Source organism: Aricia agestis, chromosome 11 (assembly GCF_905147365.1).
Source record: "Aricia agestis chromosome 11, ilAriAges1.1, whole genome shotgun sequence".
Lineage (NCBI taxonomy): Eukaryota > Metazoa > Arthropoda > Insecta > Lepidoptera > Lycaenidae > Aricia > Aricia agestis.
In genome coordinates, this window is record NC_056416.1 from 4,125,957 (window position 1) to 4,146,146 (window position 20,190).

At 35.4% G+C, this 20,190-nt stretch overlaps 1 protein-coding gene across 6 annotated transcripts in view; it reads right to left on the reverse strand.

Moving 5' to 3' along the window:
- LOC121731995 (calcium-transporting ATPase sarcoplasmic/endoplasmic reticulum type) overlaps positions 1 to 20,190 on the reverse strand; it is a 44,607-nt gene that overhangs the window by 12,588 nt on the left and 11,829 nt on the right. For 5 of the 6 annotated variants that reach the window (XM_042121725.1, XM_042121726.1, XM_042121721.1 and 2 more), the window contains exons 2-5: positions 19,187 to 19,331; positions 1,421 to 1,438; positions 703 to 785; positions 173 to 277 (exon numbers count right to left, since the gene is read on the reverse strand). In XM_042121725.1, coding sequence (XP_041977659.1) covers positions 173 to 277; positions 703 to 785; positions 1,421 to 1,438; positions 19,187 to 19,304 — 324 coding nt within the window. In that variant the 5' untranslated portion in view covers positions 19,305 to 19,331. Of the gene's footprint in view, positions 1 to 172; positions 278 to 702; positions 786 to 1,420; positions 1,439 to 19,186; positions 19,332 to 19,669; positions 19,693 to 20,190 lie in introns of those variants that run through there. The other variant, XM_042121723.1, reaches the window with a different exon arrangement.

Consider the following 20,190-nt stretch of genomic DNA (forward strand, 5'->3'; position numbering starts at 1 on the left):
GCGAAAAAGATTTTGCAAAAAATATTGTATTGTTGAGTAATGAACATGATTTTATAGAGGAAAAGATTTGATTGATAAAAGTGTGTGTTGGGGTCTAAAAATATATATTTTTAAATAAAAATTTAAGGGCTAATTTAAGTGATTAATGTACTAGAGTATGTAAAAATCTCACCTGCCATACTCCTACTACAGCGTTAGCGATTAGAATAAGTAAAATAACGAAGGGCTCTACGAACGCTGAGAAAGCATCTTCGTGTTCTTCAAATAAAGCTAATACCTGAAAAAAATAAGGAACATTTGTGTTATCTATTCGAAAAATTATATCAGAATATTCTTATTACCCGACAGCGTGAAAAGGTTGTGTGTGTTATGAGACGAATACATAATATTAGTTATTACATATTAAATATCTAGACAGGTTTTAGATATTCTGCTTCGGGAACTAACCCGGTTCTTCTCGCCGGGTTAGTTCCCGAACCGGTGGTAGGCACCTTAGTATCAACGGTCAGAAATATTTTTGTAAAAAAAATACTCTGAATAAAAAATATTTTGATTTTGCCAAGAAAGTATAGTACCTACGGCTTTTCAGATTATAGCTTGAGAGGTATCATTAGATCGCTCGTGGGTTACACAGGTAAAAGGGTTATCGCAGTCGGGTTTTTGTAGTTATTAAGTTATCATAATACATGAAAAGATACTTACGAATGAAATAATAGCAGCTAACAGCAAAATCTTTACTAGGAGGTCGTCGAATTGTTCCAATACTAATTGCCATATACTCTTACCTACGCACAAAATAGATTAATACACAAACAAGGAAATAAATGTGACCTTATAATATTTAATTCATTACAGGAAACCTTGTAAACAAATCTGTTTTACATCGGTGGTTAAACTCTAGTTTCATGAACTGATTATAATTACTTAATCTGCAGTATCAAGTCTAGTTAACATAATATAACTTTTACATGTCGGTGTCTGAAGTTTTTTGTCAGAATTTCATGTATTCATATATCGTTTTGATTGAATAACCGTTCAACCGACTTACAGCACTATTTACGGCCGTTCCCAATATTTGATCTATCTCTGGTTTTGCCCTACTAGAGATAGGAATAGCTCACAATTGACATAAAAATATTTTATGTCTAATGTGAGCTATTCCTATCTTTAGTAAGGCAAAACCAGAGATAGATCAAATATTGGGAATGGCCGTTATGTGAGCTATTCCTATCTCTAGTAGGGCAATACCAGAGATAGATCAAATATTGGGAACGGCCGTTAATAGATAAACTCCTGTCAAAAAGAAACTGGGCATTACTAACTTTCTTTTAAATAGTTTACCTCATTAAAAATACTTCTAACTTTTTATTAATATTCAAGTTAATGAAAAGTAATACTTATTCGCTGACTTGTTGCTTACCTTCTTCCGCGGGAAGTTCTGAAAGCAAAGAGAGCCACAATTAGTACAGATAAGACAAACAGACAATATACAACATCAAAGGATGAAGCAGACGATAAAGCAGTCAGAGCGGTCGGCGTGCGATCTATCCGCGCTACGTAAACATCGGATTCCGAGTTGCGTTTCGCATACTTGCGTATTTCTGCGCGTGACGTCATACTTTCGTAGTCGGTGTCTGGGCCTGTATTCATTTTGATTAGTGCGAGTGCAGGTGATTAGTCATTAGGAGAAAATAAAGGACTCTAGACTTGCACTAATCAGTCGCTGTCCACACTTACTTTCTCCTGCACTTATCACTAATCAAAGTGAATACAGGCCTTTACGGCACTCTGTAATTTCGTCTCCCAAAAATTTCTTACAGTTTTCGTGTTCGTTTGGGGGACTTGTAGCCTGTAGGTGCCGATTGTTGTAAATTTGATTAGCTTTGAATTATTTTTTCTCCAACGGTGCTTGATCTGGCCACTGAAAGAAGGGTGTTTTTCAGTTTTTCTATTGTAGAATAGATAAAGGAAATCTGTCGTTTACTGATTTTTCTCTGAAAGCCGTCAGTATTTTTAATCTTTCCCATTTTTACACAGTTGTGCTCATTCTGGGCCTGTTAGAATTTTCAAAACAACTAATTATATTATTTTATTTGTTGTTACTTATATTATTGTATTATATCTATGTCTACTCATTCCTAAAACCCGCGTACAGATAAAAAAAAAAAATTGTCACAAAGGAAATTAAATCTGAATGTTTCATATATTTGCAGTGTCTATTTGCGTATGGATTTATACTGTTGGATTACTCGTAATCTCTCTTGTTCGCCAGGGCCTTGGGCGACTCACACAGCAGTCAGCACACACATACACACAGATCAGACGACTAGGCCTTGCTATGATAACAGATATCAATATTTAAATTGTTTTGTACAAATACTTTTAATACTGTTTGAACGGACACTTGTTGTGAAAAAATCTGTGCTAATGTTGTAAATGAAAAAGTATGTTTGTTTGGTATATTTTCAAGCCTATTTCCTCATGTTAATTTAGATAAATATTATGAAAATGAGTCATGGGAAAGGATATTGGATATAATACACAAAAAATGAATATGCTGACAACATCCAGAACGCATAAAATAATATTATTTAGTAACAAAAGCGTAATGGCCGGGACACATAAACACGATACGACGTCGTGTCGTAGAAACTCACGTAGAAATTCATCGTGAGTTTCTACGACGCGACGTCGTGCCGTATATCGTGGCACGTCACGATGTCGCGTCGTAGTTTTTTACGACGCTCGACGTGGATTCCCACGACACGACGTCGCATCGTGAAACGACGCCGCGTCGTGGTACGACACGACGACGTATCGTGATTTTGTGTCCCGGCCCTTACTTTTATAGTTGTTGCTGTCTTTGTCTGATATTTGGAAAAACCATTAGAACACTAGCCAGCTGTGCCTATGGATTAGCATAAACCTGGATTAAATTTATCTAGTATAAGGACTTAGAAGGCAAGTCAGACGTTAAGGTACCAACGCCAAATCAACTAGAAGAATGCAAGGCCTTGTGTAGAGCGTATGATCACCGTCACAAACAAAGACGTTTTATTATGTTAACGAGCGGACGATAAAAAACAATACTTACTTACATGTGACTTCGCTACACGTATGGTAGATTAAAACCTTGTGAATTAATTAATCACCTAATATATTCAAATATAATTGACGATTTCTTAACGATTAGACGTTTCTGCTATTATATGAGATGTTTAGAGCGGTTAAGCATTATGTCCAATACGAATACCCGAGAAAGAACAGTCAGAACTACATGTATATCCGGCTTCGGTTACTTTACTTTTATCTGTCATACGTGATTCTCCGTTTCGGATCAAAATCGGATCGGACGTAGTGAAAATCGCCCTACCACTGCTATAGCTTAGTTAATTGAATAATTGAAAATGTAAAAGGGCAAAAGCTACTAAATGAAACAAAGAATATTATAATTTCGGTGGTTCCGTTCAATTAAATGATAGAAATCTAATGACTATTCACATCACGTTTGTAAAAGAATGTAATAAAAGAAATACAAGACATCAGGATATTGCCCTTAGATAAGAGATAAGCTGTGTGCTCGGTTTTTTATGTGTTCAGCGATTGTTTGCACCCACCTGTACATAAACGCTCCATTATTTACTCTGTTAAACCTATTATGAGGTAATTGACTGTTAAGTAGATCGACATTCTCCTGAAACGCTGAAACGAAGTGGCCTCTTTTTTTGCTCACCCTTTTTGCCTAGATTTGTCATGTCCTTTTTCCTGTGTCTATACTCTATGGCAGCGGGTGTATTCACCGTTAAGGGTCCCACACATTAACAGTCCGCTTGCAGGCTCTGGTCGGCAGACAGTCATTGACCAACGATACAAAATCTACAAAATCGTCCGGGGAATTGTGAGTCTGTGGTCTTTTCCGATTAACGGTCAGGCGACGGCGTGCCGGCGAACTGTTAATGTCCCGCCCTTTAGACTATGACTTGAAAACGTACCGCCGCGATAATTGGTCAACGCTTAGTCTTGGGCCACAGCCCACAGTTGACCTGCGGTATTTTTCTAAGTCCAAATCAAACATAGATTGTGAATACACCCCCCGCTCATACTATACCCCGAGTATTGTAGAAGTCATAATAATATTATCTTCTGTTGTATAATAGTAAAATTTAATTCATTCTTGCCCATTTGTTGGCATTTGTGTCAGCTTTGATGAACTAGATTCCTAATTCCAATCTAGGCAAAGGTCGTATAGTGGAATGTTCGTGATTTCTTTGCCTACTTAACGTTTAAATGTTTTAATCGCAATTGTTTATTGTAATGTGTTTAGGACATTTACGAGGGGAAGTTTAAAGAAATCACATCACGTACACCCGCAATACTTTACACTTTATAATGTTACTTAAGGCGGGAATTAATCTCAATCCAAAACGATAACCTTGCACACAACCAAAGACCAAGCGTATACGCATCGCAATAAGATTCATTTTAGCTTAGCATAAAACTGTAGTTACTCGGGCGGATCTTCTCTATTTTTTCATGTTTTTTAAATATCTTTGGAAATAAACATTAAGAAAGAAAATTGTTCGGTTAAGGAGATTTTAATATAGATTTACTAACAATTTATTCAAATAAAATATATAATTATCCTAGTTAATACTTATATTTCGATGAAATAGATTTTTATCGGAGGTGAGTTTGTAAATTAATTACAACCAAAGTATTACGTTTTATTAAAATGTTTATAGTTTAAGGTATTTTAAATATTGTGCTTTATATCTCATATTTTTAACACTTTTTTAACGTTATTATATTGGAACTAGGTAAACCGGGAGTCACGGAATAACAAATTGGGGTTTATCCTCGCCTTAAAATATTTTCAAGAATCAGGGAGAAAAACAATTCTTACAAGTACTTTTGTAAGAAAATCATCAATTGCTAATCTTATACACAGCCACGGACCAACCGGTGGGTGGTTGGCCCGTGTACACAGATTTACTGTAGTCTGAACAGCACTTTAATGTCTTTCTAGAGTCGTGAAAACACTTCAAATACCTAAATCTCTCACTCTTTTGATATCCACTAACATCTGAAGCGACTTGACATACGACATCGTTGACCCACATTAGTATAGGTTTGCTTACGTTTTCAGAACTCAACGATTTCGCTCAAAAGAACTCGGAAGACATTTAAGAGCACTAAAATCACGTCATTAAAACAATTCTTATATTATGTGGCCATAGCTATGAAATATGTATTTAGAGCTTGGGGCCTGATTTTTAAAGTTTAAGACCGTGCATTTTCAGTATGTGGGCCAGCCAGAGGAATACTTTGGCGGTAAAAGGGACATTCGACGCTTAAGAATCGGGCCCATTGGTCACGGGGCATTTCAGGGGTCAAAGCCCTTTAGGGAACGAAACTCAAAGGGTCGAATAGGCGGAAACCTTAAAAACGCGTACAATATTCCCCATTTCGATGACGACGTTGTTTGGTTGAAAACTTGTTGGCATGCCATGCCAAGATATCTAGGTCTAAACGCAACGTGCTGTTAGTCAATCGAATGGATTTATTTACGCACGTCTAAAGTGAGCGCGAGTCAGGTAGCGCCTTGTCAGCGGTTGAATTCCAAGGGAAATAAACTGCATTAGCTAAAGCAATGATCACACCTCGATCAGCAGAGAAGCTGCTAAGAATTTTCTAACCTATCCTTTGATTTGTGGTTTCCAAAACAGCTATATAAAAACCAGAATAAGTTTTCTCGTATTAGTAGTTAAAATGTGTATGATGTATATCTGTGCGTGGCATCTTAGCTTCTTAAGCGCGTCTTTTTTGATAGGCCCTTTTGATCCTGAAAGATAATATCGTAAGAAAAATTGGCTGCTTTTTAAAAAAAGCAAATAAAAACAGCGCGGAATAAAATCATTCATCGTAGACTTCGATTGATCGAAAACATTTTCCGAATAGCATTATCGATTAATCGGCCTCTTACAGGTTGGCTACCGTTTCCTTGGCTGACGTAAGCACGCGTGCGGCGTGCTGCGCTTGTTAAGTATCCTCAATTGAATGGTTATGCGAAACCCGCTTATAGGGTTGCCAGACCATAGCCTATAGACTTTCTGGTTTCTGGTTGATATTTGGCAGTATAAGGCTTTTTTCATTCAGCAATCACGTGAGAAGCGAGCGTTTTTGCTTACAAAATGTTTCAAGGTTACATTTACTTTTGTTTTTAATAAAATAGAGTGCTCATTCGCAGTTCTATTTTTAAATTTTTATATTTTTAAATTTCATAGTGCTCCTTTATGTCCGGCTAGACCGGCTGGGGTGTCTGGCAATTCGATTTGGGGAACTGGCAACCCTACTAACGTACAAGGTGATGTCCACGGAAATGTTCTTCCATTGATGCACAAATCTATTTCAAGATGTTTACCTATTTTTGTAGCGGCAGTCGTAGTGTGGTAGGTGTTTATTTAGCCTAATTATTTGCACGTTGTACGCATTAAAGTAAAAAATGTGGCGTACCTGCTTCTTTTAACTTAATTTTATTGTCATCATTCTATTTATCATTAGTATTATATCATCAAGAGTTTAATCCTTTATCATTCAAAATTGAACGTCCTCGATTAATTTTGTCTTGCTCATCAATTAATCGAATCGAATAATTTACGATTTAATTGTTATTGTTCGTTTTTATACTCGTAATTCGTGGTCGAGATTTGTGATCTATATTGCTGAGGTCAGAGGAGTTTATTGTCCGATATAAATCGTTATCGTGAATCGTCTGATTATCATTTGCGTCTAACATTCAAATTAAGAATGATTGAGGTGATTGAGGTGAAAATTAGAAACGTATACCTTTAAAAATTTTGCCTTTGACTGACATAAAACTGAAGAGAATTGAGTGACCGTCTAATATCATTCGTCAGTCCATCAGTCACCATCAGTCAAACATAATTCATGATTGACGGAATTGACTGTCGCTTGCATGAGCGTATGTAATGGATGCCATACTTTGTTGTAAATATCATTCAACTTTTTTCATTTCCTCTGATGGCAAAAGATAATGTCGCGAACAGCCATCAGAAAATTCCTTTTCTGGTTGGTCCACGTTTTTTAGTTTTTCACTGAAACCCGAATGCGGCATGTCACAGACCATAGTCCATTGGTATTTCCTTTGAATGTTTCTCAAATTTTTGACTACCTTTAAATAATGTAATACGGTAGATAAAACCTAGGAACGCGAAACGAGCTTCTGCCGCATTCGTAAACGTAACTCGTACAGAAATAACCCCCGTTGTAGCCCACTCCTGTCTGTCTATAATCTATATTTCATTACAACGCCACTTCCGTTGTAATAAAAAATAATGTAATGTAGAGAGATAATGTACGAATATTCTGTTTCCACGATAAAAATAATAATCTGAATACAGCAGTAGCGTAGATGGATTAGGCTAGGTCTACCAGAATCTGATGGCAAAAAGTGAGAAATTAAATTGACTCTAGCAATGCCGGGGTAATTGGAATAAAACATTTTGATCCTTTTTTTCCTTATAGCGGCTTATTCTGTGCGTGAAACATGCAAATATAAAAATGTATCCAATGATCAAGGATATTTTTTGAAAGTATGGCGTCAAAATTTGCCATCAGATTCTGGTATTATTATTCGTAGGGTAGGCCTATAGTTACCAACTATTGACTTTCTGTCAATTCAATTTTGGATTGTCTTTTGCCTTTTTGTGGAACGAAAATTGGAAAGTTTCGAGGCCCATTTTTACTTATGATTGAACTTGCGGATTCCAAGATATAGTGTGCATGTCCCTCGGGTACCCTGAGATCATATCAAAGGGTTTTTGTGATTTGCTCTTTTAAAGAAATACTCTTGAATTTTTGCCGTTTGTAGTGAAGTTGTAAGTTTTTTAGGACTGTACTGGGCCTTGTTGAAAAAAACTTTCTCGTAGTGCCTCAATAGCCTATAGCATTTCAGGACTGTACCTACATACTTTACTTTTCTACCCTTTATCTACCCTTAATGTACATCAAAGTAACAAGACGTACAATTTGCTTCGATCGATGCACCACGAATCACTTTTGTTTACTTAACACAGCCATATTGGACAGTAATGGACTTTTACGGATGTGGAAGCTTTTGTACCTACAAATGAAAGCTTTCGTAGCTACAACTTTAAGTCTTTAAGTCTTTTGTGTCTGACCGTTGATAGTGATGTCTTTGATACAATATTATATCACTCTATCGTTACTGGAGTGGAATAATCATCTGACGTGTTCCAAATTAAGAAGCAGCAGAGGTAGAAAATATAAACCGGTTTCAGGGACAGACGCATAAGGTGATAAGTCATAAATCGGCAGAAAAAGTATATTATGTAAAAACTGTCCGTTTAGACTCATTTTACCCTTAATGGGATCGACCGTTATTCCAACGATACAGGGATCTTACAGGAATTCGTTGGTGAAATATCTTCGGAGTCAATTCACGCGAACCACACGAAATACCTTCCCGCTAAACGTGTATTTATAACGCACATTCTCGTTCCGTAGTACAGTTTGAGAACGTTCGAAGGCAGTGGGTTCAGTTACTTGTACAGTTAATATATATTCTGTGGTTCAGTGAACTCCATGTTTACATTATGAACGCAATGGTACATAATAAATAATATTATGAAAAAAAAACCCCGGCCAAGTGCGAGTTGGACTTGCCCATGAAGGGTTCCGCCGCAAGCAATGAGGTTTATGTTTACGAAAAGGTTTTTGATTTATTTTTATATTTCAGTTAATTTAATGAAAGTTAAATATAGGTTTACCATTTATGACGTATAAAAAAAGTACTTGCTAGATCTCGTTCAAACAAATTTTCGTTGGTAGTTTTTAATTTTATTTTTTATTTTATTTTAAAGGAAAACTTAGGTAGGATTTTATAGTAGTAAAGTTTATAGTAATGTACATCATATATTTTTTTTAGACATGATGCCCTACTTTAGATGTTAGAGGTTAAAAAAATGTGTGTGCCCCGGGCCCCCACACATTTTACCACTTTGGAAGAGACGTCTCTCTCGCAAACTATTCAGGTTAGAAAAAATGATATTAGAAACCTCAATATAAAGACGATGAAGACCAATCCATAGATACCCCACACGCATAGGTTAGATGATTTTTTTTTGTTTCAGTTGTACCTATGACACCTAATTTTTTTATGATTTTTCCATTTTTGTATCGAAATCTTAATGCGGTTCACAGACTACATCTACTTACCAAGTTTCAATAGTATAGCTCCTATAGTTTCGGAGAAAAGTGTCTGTGACATACGGACGGACAGACAGACAGACAGACATGACGAATCTAAAAGGGTTCCGTTTTTTGCCATTTGGCTACGGAACCCTAAAAAACTGGCCACGAGACAATAAGACACACGTCTTAACTTCGTAAACTTGTAACTCTAAAACTGCCATGTTCAGATTATGCAAACAATTATCAATTTCTTTAGGAATTTTACCTAACCAATTATAGTCAAGCAAACTTTAAAGGCCTTTAAAGTTTTCTTAAAACTAAAAATCTACCTAGAGTGGCTGTAGTGGGTTCCTACATCACGTAAAATTTTTTTTCGATTAGCAAACACCACTCAGATGAAAAAATCGGCTAAGTGCGAGTCGGACTCACGCACGAATAGTTCCGTACCGTTATGGAGCGAAAGTAGGGGAAAAATGTGTTTTTTGTATGGGAGCCCCCCTTAATTATTTTTTTTATTGTAATTTTATTATTAAATATTAAAGTACTGTATAATATATAATATAATTAGTGTATTGGTGAAAATTTCAAGTGTCTACTTGTTGTCAATTTGAATTACGAGCTGATAAGGCCAAAAAAATCACGTTTGTTGTATGGGAGCTCCCCTCAAATATTAACTTTATTTTGTTTTTAGTAATTTGTTGTTATAGCGGCAGAAGTAAAAATTAAAACGAAAATATCTGTAAAAATTTCAGAAGTCTAGCTATAGCGGTTCTTGAGATACAGCCTGGAGACAGACGACAGACAGACAGACATCGAAGCCTCAGTACCCCTTACAACAAAAAAAACTTACACAATTTTCTATAAGGTATGCTAAAACACATATTAGTTATTACGTGTATAAATTGTATTACTTAACAAGAAATAATTTTAGATTAAATTATATCTTATTTAAACATTGCTTACAATTCCCACGAAACGTACGTAAATACATTGTCTTCTAATGTAATTAATCTTACTTATACTCTTTATAAAACATTACAAATTATATTTCGTCAGTAGAAAACGAAAAAACAAAAATCATGAGTTACGACATTTTGCGCTCTTTTTGCCTTTTTGATGGAGATGGGTAAGCGCATGGGTTATTTGTGTTTATGATCCCTCCTTATAATCTACTAGACGACAGATGAACTCCGTTGCGCCAAAGTTCGTTAATACCGCGAAAACCTTACATTTTTTGGGATAAAATTAAGTATCCTATGACCTTTCCCGGGATTTAAAGTATCTCCATATCAAATTTCAACAAAATCGGTTAAGCGATTGAAAAGGTAACAGACAGATAAACTGGATTATATGGATAAATAAAAATGAATTTCAACATTTGTTAGTCTCGCTAAAACTCAAGTTAGGGATGAACCGATTTGACAAATTTTAGTCTTGAAATATTCGTGGATATTCAGGGAAGGTTTATATTAATAGGAGGGAGGTGATACAAAGCTCGCCGGGTCGTCTAGTATTTTATATATTATATGGGAGAATGCCCAGAGGCTTTGGAAACATACGGGCGAAGCTTGTTGGCTTGGCATTCAGAAGTGAATCCCGATGGTTTTAGGATTCTACATTCGTTGTAAATTATAGCTTGTTTATAATTTGTGAAGGTATTAATAAATGCTATCACAATCTACTCGCCTGGCTTATCATACGACGTTTTGTAGTACGATGTGCGTATTACACGTTGCGATAACGCATTCAAAACTCCGTTTAATGTTTGCAATAGCATTGATTGGTTTATGTTTTAAATTAGCCAATCAAAAGCGATAGTGAGAAGAATCCTCTAAAAATTGAAGAAACTGGGCGTTCTTGTTTAAATCCCGATGCTGCTGTGGTTAAATCTTTAGTTTGTCTTCCTCAAAAAAAATTCTATCTTACCTCTTGCTTTTTTGGATAAAATTGAATCTTATTTTCAACTTAAATACAGTTTATTCAAGTTGAAAATAAGATTCAATTTTATTTATTTATTGCCAGTTGCAATAACTTAAAAAACTAACATTTTAACAGCTTTAATGATTACAAATAAAATGAAAATCTTTTATTTGTAATTGGGTTAACAATTAACACTAGAACGTCTACATGAGGCCTACTATCACCCGTTCGGGAACAATAATATTCACATCGCGCAAGGTAGTAAACAAATGCGCACTAATTTAGTTGAAGTGTAATTTCCCTAAAATAACTGTCAACAAACTGACCAAATTTTACCTAAGTAGAGTACTCCTAGCGTACCTAGTCCCTAATTTTCCACTAATTGGTGTCCATAGCTTCATTACGCTCATTAGAGCCGGTAACTAGCAGCTAGCTGTTGATCTGAAAGCTCATTACACTGGGTTTGTTGTTAGAAGCCCGCTGCTTTGGTTCCAATTAGTGATTTGCTTTTTACTATCAGCGTTTGGCCTGGCCAAAATGTGTAGAAAATAATTTAAGTTGATCTTAAAAAAATATTCAAAATTGTTGCCACGCTTAAGTAGAAAACTTAATAACTACTTATTTGAAATTAAATAAATGTTCGAATTGAAAATTTTTAAAACGAAAACGTATGACTTACTACGGACTTAAACAAAAACATCTATTTGTAAATGTTCTACAGGCAAACAGCAAACGATTCTAATTTCTAACGACATGCTATTTGGGATTTACTTCACAAATCCTACTATTCTTACCCAAAACGAAATCTTCTTAAAATATTTTTTATGCGATATAGTTCGGAGTTCCTGTCAACTACTAATAATTAATTATTACAAGAAACTACAAAATATAAACAACTTGTTAACTTATTTGTTAAATAACGTCCTGTAAACGCGACGCCAAATATTATCTCTAAAACTTCAGAATGCTTAATCCACTGTAATATTGTTATGCGAGGAGCCAGACGGCATTTTCTATTATCAGTACGATATCAGTGCAATCAAACTGACATTAGTCATATGATAAGCTATGCATATAAAACTTTAACGTTAATACGCAGCATCCTACTGACTGCCAAAAAAATTGAAAGTAACGGCCAAGCAAATAGCTTGGATGTAACTTAAGTTTGAGGCCTACTTAAATTTTAGTTTATTTTCAGAGACCTCTTGGGTCAATAATCTTGAATACTTTAACAAGTGTTTAAACAGACTTTATAGAGTGATTTTCGATCATAGTACACAAGACTAGATATTAAGCTCCAAATACATGCCATTCTGGACCAATCTTAAATATTTGAGCTATTTAAAAGCAGACTGATGAATAATTACAAGACTAGTTCTTAGCCCTAAGTCGAACCTTTAATATAACAGCGGGGCTAAAATGGTCACATTTAGCAATTCCTCTCAATCAATTCAGCAAATGAATTGTCAAAGCTATCATACTGACAAAATATGTCAAATCAGTACAAAAATACAGAAATGAATTGCAAGCAGAGTTGCATTTTGCAATTTTAGAAAAATGAATCATATTATGATTCATACCTATCATGATTCTTCAAAGCGACCATTTTAGCCCCGCTGACACAATTTGAATTCAATTATAATTGAGGGAACTTAATCTAGGCCCTAGATTGCCTTCCGATTAAGCGTAATGGAATTAGGTGCCTCGCTCCGGCTTAAGCCTGTATTACACTTAAGTGATTTTCATGAAAAGGTTTCCGTTTCACTGTGTGAACATTAAAAAGGCTATACACTATACAGTCATTGGATTTAAAGTGTGTCATTTTTTAATACTTTCTCGGTCTGATTTCAATCGGTGCTACGGGGACACCTGAATTCGATAGAATAAATTTGGGTTCATAGATTTCAATAAGTCTGACTAACATAAGGTAGCCATAAGAATTACGGACTACCACTACAAGTTTACATCATTATAATATTTAACATAATATATAACAATGTAAAATTCTTTTCTTGGAAGAATTGTATTTGTGATGCAAATAATATAGTTATTACGATTATCGTTTCTGCTTTATCAAAGGCTGTTGTTGATTTATGCTACCTGTTATAAATCTAATGGTAATAAACTAGACTTATATACAAACGATATTCTGATTCCTAGCGCACCTTAATTACTCTGACCTCATTTCAACTTTAACGGCATGACTTTAAGCGACTATATAATATCAAGCTAGAAGTTATATTCCAGTACCTCTTTACTAGTTTATGCTAACATTCACATACACATATTCTATCTGACTGACTAATGAATGATATAATTACTCATAAATTGCCAGCCATAAAAATGTGTTAATAACTTTACTACTTAATTATTATAATTGTGATTATAATATTTGGACGCCGTCAACTACGACAAAATATGCGATCTACCGAAATGTAACATCTTAAGCAACCATATTTTATCCAAATAAATATATTTCATTTCATTTCATCCAGTTCAGCTCCCATCAAACAGCAGTATTCTCATAAACGTCGGACAAAATATAGCAAACCGCAGATTTTGGGAGTTTAAAATTTAAATGAGGAATCTAGGATTTCGAACGTTAACACATTTTGACATTTATTAAGATTATTTAATTTGGGTACAGTTTGCACGGATACACCTAATAATTCTATTTTATACAGTATTCTTCCTGTTGAACGAGTGTAAATGAGGCATAACATAATAGACCGGGAGATGGTGACACAAAATTCTTGGTCATTTGTGCCAGTATGGCGGTTCTTCAGGGGTCTAATTACGTAAAGGCAAAAAGGAAAATTAGTTCCACAAAAATGCTTGTATTTTCAGATAGTCGAAAAAAATCGGTTGGCGAAAAAAAAACTCCTTTGTAGTGGTATGGCGGCCATTAGGAATAGGCATGATGACAAATTTTTTTTCTTATCGGTAATTGAAGGACACTTTAATAATAGAAACATCGTTGAAAGAATGACTCTGATAGCTTAAACATTCACCAAGATATGACAATTCAAATATCTCATAAAAAAGACCTGCCCGAAACGCTCCATACAAAGTGCTACGAGAGACTGACGTCAGTCTTTCGTAGTTTGTACGCATCGGGAGACAACTTTGTTCGACAGGTATATTAAATATTGCGTTTATGAAAGTGGTTTCATAAGAAAAGTTGCTTTTAATTGCATAAGTTATCGAATTGTATACAAATATTAAGAAATTTAATTGAAAAAAAATTCGACTTGAATATCCAATTTATAAGGCGCATAACAAAAAAAATACAAATGCTATCAAGCTGAAATTTTGGGAACACTTATTTTTTACCGTGATTATTTTATTTTATTAACAAAATTCGCTAATCTTTGACCTTGTCATCATCCCTATTGTCGGAAAATTATGGCAAGGTGATTTTCGTGAATGGCTACTCGACGATGATTAGCTATTCAAAAATTAGCCTGGTACAAATGGTTGAATTGTTTTATTTAAATAAATAATATATTTGCGTCCGTATGGCAGGCTGTAAGTCACACCCGAAAAGTATGGCATTACGCTACCGCCTACTATTTTTTTTCGACTATCTGAAAACACAACATTTTTGTGAAACAAATCGTTCGACACTTGTTATTTATGCGACGCGTTCGATTAACGCCTACGCGTTTGGGCCGCCAGAGCGAACGCTATGACCATCATTTTCCTTTTTGCCTTTACCCAACCAAGAATTTTGTGTCACCATCTCCCGGTCTATAAGTATTCTGCAAGTTGAACGAGTATAAGGGCCGCGCCACACTGGAATGGCAGCGGCGAGGCGAGCACTTTCAGTGTCACTGTCATATGATTTTAAACTTTATCTTCATTATTGTAATAAGTACATAGTATCGCTTGAGAAATCGCGGCCGCCGGCTTCCGCCAGCGGCCATGAGCGGCCACGGGCGGCCGTAGATTTCTCAAGCGATACTATGTATGTATTACATTAATGAAGATACAAATTAAAATCATATGACGCTGAAAGTGCTCGCCTCGCCCCTGCCATTCCGGTGTAGCGCGGCCCCAAGTGAGGCATAACATAGGAATCGTGCGTCATCTTATACCGAAATGTCCTCACCGGTAGTCTAATGTGGTAATTTTCCATCATCCAAGGACGAAAGGACATTCGAGTTTGTTAACTTATCTCCATAAGAGGCCACTTAGCGAGTTTGTTTACAAATCTAGTTTCCCTAATGATTCCAGCAAAATTATTGCAAGTCGTAACATTTAGTGGTAGTAGTTAGTGTTAATTTTCTAGCAGTAGAGAAGAGAAAACACTACTAATTACTGATTAGTTGATTACCTTCTAAGATAGTACGTAAAGGCTTGTTTAGAATTTAATGTTGAAAGCAATAACAATATCTCACGTATATCGGTTAAGGTGTCAATAAGTATTGTAAGGTGATACGGCCTAAACAAGATTCTAAAATGTTATATGCTATCGATAAAGTTGCCACTCGACGATGAAAAAAGCTTAGAACCTGTCCAGATGAGGCGTTTTACGCGTGGAGTCCATACGCGCGTTTCAATTTCGAGTCCGTCCAGATGAGGCGTTTTGCGTGCGTTATACGCGCGTAAAACGCTGGGAGGGCTCGCTCGCGCGTAAAACGCCTCATCTGGACAGGCTTTTAGCAAATTGCGAGCACGTACGTCACACGTATTTTTTTTTATTTTATGAAATAAGGGGGCAAACGAGCAAACGGGTCACCTGATGGAAAGCAACTTCCGTCGCCCATGGACACTCGCAGCATCAGAAGAACTGCAGGTGCGTTGCCGGCCTTTTAAGAGGGAATAGGGTAATATAGGAGGATAGGGATGGGAAGGGAAGGGAATAGGGGAGGGTCGGGAAGGGAATAGGGTAGGGGATTGGGCCTCCGGTAAACTCACTCGGCGAAACACAGCGCAAGCGCTGTGTCACGCCGGTTTTCTGTGAGAAGTGAGAACGTGGTATTTCTCCGGTCGAGCCGGCAGATTCGTGCCGAAGCATGGCTCTCCCACGTCTAAAATCATTGTTTGCACTGTCTCGCCACACTTAGTCTGTAGGTGTGATCATGGCATTTGAAAGTATAGAGTCTAGACTCTAGTGAATGAAATTTTGGTACGAGCCAAGCAGGATGTTTGTTGATATAGCATTATATAATATCAACAAATAAATAATAGTGCATAGCGTATTCTAAAAAAAGGTCTTTAACCAAATCCGAGAAGGTTATTTACTATAGTAAACGGTAGTAACTACGTCACCGATGACACAATCTTCAACTTTTTGCCTGACCATGATACCTCGTACGTCAGAATTGTATATAAAATAATTATACAATTACAACAGTATGTTTTGTACTTGCATCACTATGTGACGTCAATGTTCCCGTGTAAAGTGAAACAACTTGACGTGTACCTTGCTCGTTGGTCCTTCGACATGACGTGGTATTAAGTGGATAAATTAAACGTATCCTGTTATATTTCGAAACTTAAAGGTATGCGCACATTTTGAAGGGCGGGCCGTAATTTTCATGCTTATGACCGAGTGCGCAATAGGTCATAAAACGTATGGAAAATGTGGCCTTCCCCGCTGCGAATCGTCGTAATATGCACATACCTTTATGTGAACTACAAAATAGAAAGATGATAAGAAAATTCTACTACAAAATTACTGCTTCGTAAATTATTATACGTGTGATGTTTTGATTTATTGAAGTTTATATAATATCATCGTTAATCTATGGCTATCTATCATAATCGCGATAAAAGTGATAAATCGCAGCTTTGAAAGCTCAATAAGCGGATACTGCCAATGATATTTTTATAAACAAAGTAAAGTATTTAGACTACTCATGATTGGTTTACGAGTTTTTTGACACAAATTTTTTCATTCAATAGCGAGTTTGATTGGCTAACGTGATAATTAAAGAACTCTATCCAATAGATAAAATAATGTCAAAAACTTTTAAGTTATAAGACTTTACAGTCGTAAATGCGACCTTGAAATATGAACTAGTAAACTAGTATTTAAATTGTTCAATTTAAAATATAAATAACTATGAACATTTTCCTAGTACTTGTTGCCAAAAAAACGCCTTTAGAGGTACAAAAACTTATTTTTTTAAATTAATTGTTTAAGTTAAATTATATAGAACGTACTAAATAGTATGAAAATTTTCCACAGGTAGATTTTGTCCAAAGATCACCTAACATTCAGAGGTATGAAACATTTTTTTTTTCAAATTACAGGATTGTTTTTTCTCGACGTTCTATTATTGTCAGGAGGGACGCCGCGGACAATAACGGCTGGATGGACAATGCTCAGGACCACGCACCAATACTTCACCTTACACTATATATAGATAACGGTCCGCACGCGTATGTGAAGATTAAAGACACAACCTTCAACTAATCTTTGAATAATTATAAAACAGCTATACACGTAAAATTAAGTTGATAAAAATTTTACAACATCAATGTGAGATACCATAGGCTTTAAAGTTTAAATTGCCATCATTTGGAACTCGGGTAACATAGCTAACTTGAAAGACGTAATCACTTCCACAGTACCACAGACAACCAATGTTTTTTTTTCTACACAGAAAGCACCTGTGATGTTAGTTTTGTCTCGGTTACCACCCAATGGTTGACTGGTAGAAAATGCCATATGGCATTAAGTCCGCCATTGTACATTGTGCAAGAAGTGTAATAAATAAAATAAAAACCCAAACCACAGAAGATGGGACACCAAAAATTCACACTAAAATATATTTTTAATTTCCAGCCTGAGGCCTAACCACTTTGGGCTAAGTCTTATTATTTTATTCAAATTATTCAAACATGTCTGAATGTTGAATTTAGACATTAATTATATATAAAAAACTACTAAAGCATACATAGAAACATATTATCTTTAAAATATTGGGCCTCTTAAAATAACATAAGTTAGAATAACATGAAGTTATGTTATATTTTATTATAATTTATAAGATATCATGTATTTTTTAAATAAATGTATTAGGGCCTGTTTCACCACTTTCTGATCAAGTGCCAAATCGGCTATTCACAACTTTTTTGACAGATTCTCCATACTTCATCTGTCAAGTTAAGTGGTGGACAGCCTATTCGGCACTTATCAGGAAGTGGTGAAACAGGCCCAGCACTTATCAGGAAGTTGTGAAACAGGCCCTTAATCTATTGAATTTATAGTTATGTGACAAATGAAAACAATATTGCCTGTGCTATGAAGATAAAAAATTAAAGTAAGAAGAATAAATAGAACATTCCGTTGTTAAATAAGTATCAGGCAATAGCAATATCAAGGTTACTGCATAGATAAAATGTTCACATAATTTGTATTCCTCGTAGTTTCTACTAAAACTTTTAACAATTCTAGCCTTAAACTATGTAGATTGATATTGATAAATACTTTATAATGCTGACGTATTAGTCTTCTTAAACTTTTTACTCGGTTAACATATTTTTAAGCAAAAATATCTTCCTAGGCCATTTAGCCAAGACTTTTTCATTATCTCTTCATTATAGAATCGTCGACCGAAATGTATGGAATTGACATAACCGTTCGATAATATGATGTTGACGTTCTACTCGTCCCATGTCAATTCCATACATTTTGATCGGCGATTCTATAAAGAAGCAATAAAAAAAAGATCTTGGCTCACCCGCAGGCTAGTTTCAAACTGGTAGTTGGCAACAAGTTAAGTCCAATTGGTCAGTAAAATATTTAAAAAAAAGAATTGTAATTTGCAAAATACTAATTTACCTTTAAGTTAAAAAAATGATGACTTTTTTTATATGTACATAATTTATTTCAAAATGTAGTGTTTTAATTCATCAAATACTTGTTTAATGAAGAACATTATTGTACACCTGTTGTGTATGTTATCATTCAAGTCATGTTCACAAAATAAACCTGATCTATTTTTAAGGAAAATATAAGTAAAATAGTCCGCTCTGACTGCTTATCGGCTGAGAAACTTAACAAAGAAAAATTACTTACCATTTGGTCCATACTTTTCTTGGTTTCTCTTGATTTGGTCTGGGCTAAGGCCCTTGTCTGGATCTGTGCCAAAATATCCTAGGACTTCTTCCACGGATTTCGTGTGAGCGTCCTCCATGGTGGGATTTCTACGTTGCCGTCAGCTCTAAAAGCCAAAAAAGTTAGAGGTTAGAAATTGACAAGTCATCGTATACAAGAAAATCGTTCTAGAGATACACGGACACTGTTAAATCCGCGACATTATGATAGTAATTTCTAGTTCATGGTGTTTACAGTTATGTAGAACAGAAGTTAACCTAACTCGAGATCTTTGAACGTAAATGTCGAAACTCAATGTATATTCACCCAATCCACTATTCCGTTTCAAATTAATTATTTCGTTTCTTCGCTTCTGTTTTACGTTATTAAAAATAGGACACGGAATTAGGAACAATGATTAGCGATTTCCTAAACTGCCAGCACCGTCGTATACACTGCACTCACCGTTAGCTCAATACATGAGCAGGTAATGTTCTATACAATGTTCACTTATTACTGACTGTTCAAATTTGATTATTCAGATCAGAAAATAATTTTAACTAAGATAATACTTTTCGTCGTAAATATCATAAACCACACCAACACGTATCCAAGTGAGCCGTCATTTTTTCCAAGACTGACGTAAAACGGGTTACGGGAGTCGATCATAACTCCATCTATGACGGTAGCGCGGAATTAAATCGGTATCAAATAAGATTCTTATTATAAAATAGAAGTAACTGTGTTATACAATATTATTTTAGTTAGTATTCGTTTAAAATATATTAAATAAAGGATAATAATATTATTTTCCTTTTAATAATGCACTACACCGACGGAAAATGTGAATAAATGTGGAGCTTTTCTATAGGTCGAAATTGTACCACGTGACGCTGTGCTATTTTTGAGCTAAAGGCGCCTAGAAAATGCGGTATTTTTAAAATATGAAGCCCGCAACATAATTTTCTTCTTGTTATGTAACACTC